Genomic DNA, 4,248 nt, shown 5'->3' on the forward strand with positions numbered 1-4,248 from the left:
TGAGTGAATCTGTGTATGTGTCTATCCTGGGTGTAAATGACCGCAAGCAGGTGTCTACATGTGCCTACATGTGCCTAAATATGCATATTCCCGTCCTAGTGGGTGTGAGTGTATCTCTGGCATGTGTGTGTGTCTGGATTTATCAGGCTGTGTCTATGTCGGTGGGTAGGCTTGTATCCCCGTGTGCCTCTGCGTCTTGGTGCATCTAAGTGTTTCCTACAAAGGTGACCTTCTTCATATAAGATTTAGGGCTGCAAGCTGCCTAAGAAATGGGGTTTCTGATCCTAGATCCTAAGTATCTCTGCCTCATTTGATGACCTTAAGTGAATTTTTCCTATCCATTTCAAAGTAGACACTGCCATGCCCGGACTTCAGGAAAGGGCTCTAGGTTGACAACATCCACTTAGCATCCAGGGAAATAAGCCCTGTGCCAGGTATCTCATGGGGAGCCAACTGAAGCTCGTCAATATATCTCCCATTACCAAAAGTGTTTAGGGGCTGGGTAGGGGAGGAAATTGACATTTATTAAGCACCTACTATTTTCTAAGTGAAGAGATTACATAACTTCTCTGCTGTTTCCTTTGTAATTTCCTTTATACATGTTATTCCCTCTCTCCAGAATTTTCTTCCACTCTTGTCCATCCAGTGAATGCCTTGTCCTTCAATCTGGCCCTGCTCAAATGCCACCTCCTCTTTGGAGCCTTCCTTGACTGCCAGGAGACTTAAAATAAAGCCCTGTGCCAGGCCTAAAGCCAGATGGGAACAGACAACTAAATATTTGCCCTCAGAAGGCTTGTCATCTAGTGGGGAAAATGAACATCACAGCAGCAAAAGTCACTTTAATACCAGCAGATGAGGGCTAAGTTCCAAATGAGGGCTATGAGAGATAGAGAGAGGCATTCATGTGTGCTGGAAAAGTCAAGAAAGGAGGTGGGGCTTCCTGGGGGAGGTGGAGCCAGAGTTGGGTACTCGGATGGGGTAGGAAGACCAGTGTGCAGGAAAGGCATGGGAGAAAGGTTTAAGCAAGGGATAGTGACAAGGCCAACCTGGCTGGGGTCTGGGAAGGGAAGCATGTGGAAGCAGCGAGCCGAGGCTGGAGAAGAATGCTGGGAACCAAGCTGGAAAGCTCTGGATGCCATGCTGAGCAGTTCACACTGTATCCAGTGGGCAATGGGGAGACTGGCAAGGCAGCAGGGCTGAGTGGAAACAGCATGATCAGGAATTCCAGGGCCCTTACAGTGCTGGCTTTCTCTCTCTCAAAGGCTGCTGTCCAAGCCCACAGGAAATGCGCTGAAGTTTCGGGGCAGAGAGGGATCATGCTGCATCTGTCCTAAAGACCGGGGACCTCTGACCAGGAGGGAGACCAGCCCACAGACCCAGCAGACAGTGCTGAGGCCTGGCATGCTGCCCTTCAGGTGAGACGCCTTTTGTTCTATTTTCCTTCCCACCCCCACTCTACTCCGTTTTACAGCAGTAAGGAAGAAGCAGCCCCATTTTGGCTCTCCTGCACTGCCTGAAATTCCCTTCTCACTCCCAAGTCTCTGTCTGGTGATCTCCTACCCATTCTTCTAACCCCAGTTCAAACCCCTCTTCTTTGGAATCTTCCCTGAATCAGCCAAGCAGAAAAAAATCACTCCTACTTTGTTCACATTTAGTGAACTGCTTATTACATTGGCACGGCTGGAGGTTAAGGACAATGGCTGACCTACCTTTATAGTCCTAGAGAGAAACACAACGCCTGACCCAAAGCAGACACTCGATAAATAGGTATGAAGTGTACCGTTGAGCTGTTTACTGCCCCCCGGGAGCTCCACGCAGCCCAACCGCAGCTAGAGCACTGTGTCCTCTTCCCATTAAGAAAAACAAAGCACAGGTGACCAGAGTGGGAAAGGACCTGGAAAATGGGTCCTATAAGAAAGAATCTAAAGCACCAGGGGGTGTTTGGGTTGGAAAAAAGAAGACTTAGTAGACCTAGAATAGATTTCTTCAAACACTATGTGAAAAACTGCAGAGAAAGCAGATTTGATGTGTAGCCTCCAGAGGCCAAAACTGGGGCCACTTGTGGAAGTTAGGAGGAAGCAGGTTTCAGCGGAGATTAAGAAAAGCATACTTAAAAAACTATAGCCCTCTGAGCTACCGCATAATACGTGCTGAATAAATGAATGGCAAATGCGGTTAAGGTGTCTAGTGAAAAACCTTCGACTGGTATTCAGATTGCCTGGGTCCCAATTCTGCCCCAACTGCTGGCTGACTAAGCAAATGATGATGATGTTGAAGATGAAGATAGTTAGCTAAATGACAGTTTGAGTGCGGCACTGTGCCAAGAGCTTTAGATTTATTATCTGCTCCATCCTCACAACTGTAGGGGTAGCAACTAGTATGTTCCTCACTTAAAGAAGAAGAAGAAACTGAGGGTCAGAGAGGTCACACCACTTGAGTGATAGAGCCAGGACTCAAAATCAGGTTTGATCTACTCCAAAGCTTGAGGCCCACTACCCTAGAACACCCTTCTGAAATTCAGTTTTTTCATAAAACAGGTTTTTAAGCCATTTTAGCAAGCAGCAGTTTTAAAATATTACACGGAACCTCAACATGCAGAAGTCTACCTAGAGGTGCCAGAATTTAGGCCCACTGCCTCCTCTCTCCCCTCAGCACCCCCACTTGTGCGGGCACCCCATGGCCCTGGCCAACCGCACCTCTGCCCCAGAGTTCCTCCTCCTGGGCCTGATGGACGGGACAGACATCCACCTGCTGTTGTTCCTGATCTTCCTTGGTGTCTACCTGGTCAATGCCCTGGGCAACCTGAGCATGGTGGTGGTGGTAAGGTCTGACGGGGCTCTCCGCTCCCCCATGCATTACTTCTTGGGCCACCTGAGCCTCGTGGACCTCTGCTTTACCACCGTCACTGTTCCCAGACTGCTGGCCGGCCCGCTCCACCCGGGCCAGGCCGTGTCCTTCCAGGGATGCTTTGCCCAGATGTACTTCTTCGGGGCTTTGGGCATCACCGAGAGCTACCTGCTGGCCGCCATGTCCTACGACCGCGCAGTGGCCGTCTGACGCCCCCTGCACTACGGCGCGGTCATGACTCCCTGGCGGTCTGCAGCGCTGGTGGGGGCGTCCTGGGCGGTGGCCCACCTGCACTCGCTGCTGCACACGCTACTCATGTCCCAGCTCTCCTACCCGCGATCCGCCCCCGTGCGCCACTTCTTCTGTGACATGACGGTGATGCTGAGCCTGGCGACCTCGGACACGTCTGCCGTGGAGACAGCCGTCTTCTCCGAGGGCCTGGCCGTGGTGCTGACCCCGCTGCTCCTGGTGTCCCTGTCCTACGTGCGCATCCTCGTCGCGGTGCTGGGAGTGCGGTCTGCGGAGGGGCGGCGCCGCGCCTTCTCCACCTGCGGGGCCCACCTGGTGGTGGTGTCGCTTTTCTTCAGCTCGGTCCTCTCGGTCTATTTCCGGCCGTCGTCTGCCTACTCTGCCCACTACGACCGCCTGGCTAGCGTGGTCTATGCAGTAGTCACACCGACCCTGAACCCTTTCATCTACAGCCTTCGCAACAAAGAGGTCAAGGACGCCCTAAAAAGGGGGTTCCGGTGGAGAGCTGCACCCCAAGAGGTGTGAGGGCAGGTCTGGATTCACTGGCGTTTCAACAATAATGACTACAAGAGAACTACGCTCTACCCTTGCCCCCGTTTTGTTTTAGCTTTCCAAAGCACTAGCAATTTTTATTCCTACAGTGTCTTAATTTCTTGTTATATTAAAAATTAGACCTGAAGCAAACGTGACAAGGTGTTTATTCACAGGGATGGATACAGAGCAATAAGTGAAATTCGTTTCTGTATTGTCTGGATGTTTGAAATAGAGTCTACTTTTAAATTTTGGAGTTTATAAAACAACTTTATAAATAGCCAACTCTCCCTCATAAATCAATGTAACAATTCAACATAACTTCAGTTTATTTCCCAACAACGTTTTTATTGGGATATAACAAGATAGATCTGAAGGTGGATCAAAGATAGAGATGTAGAAACTACAAGTTTATAGGAACTAGGGATAAAAATGGGATAACACAATTTCAGGATAGAAGAGCCCTCTCCAAGCATGTCAAAGAAAAAAAGTATATCCGAAATAAAGATCAAGTTATTTGTCTACTTTGAAATTCGCAATCTTCAGCGAGGGGAAAATACACCATATCAAAGTCAAAAGATGAATAACTGAGGGAAATGCAACCTACAAGACAGATAAAGC

General features: G+C 49.5%; 1 protein-coding gene across 1 annotated transcript; it reads left to right on the forward strand.

Annotated features, from left to right (window-relative positions):
- The first annotated feature begins 2,676 nt into the window (after window positions 1-2,676).
- LOC105103682 (olfactory receptor 1L4) lies at window positions 2,677-3,621 on the forward strand. Its single transcript, XM_010997291.3, is given in 1 exon segment — window positions 2,677-3,621. A coding segment is annotated over 1 exon segment (945 nt).
- Window positions 3,622-4,248: the final 627 nt, after the last annotated feature.

Source organism: Camelus dromedarius, chromosome 16 (genome assembly GCF_036321535.1).
Source record: "Camelus dromedarius isolate mCamDro1 chromosome 16, mCamDro1.pat, whole genome shotgun sequence".
Classification (NCBI taxonomy): Eukaryota; Metazoa; Chordata; class Mammalia; order Artiodactyla; family Camelidae; genus Camelus; species Camelus dromedarius.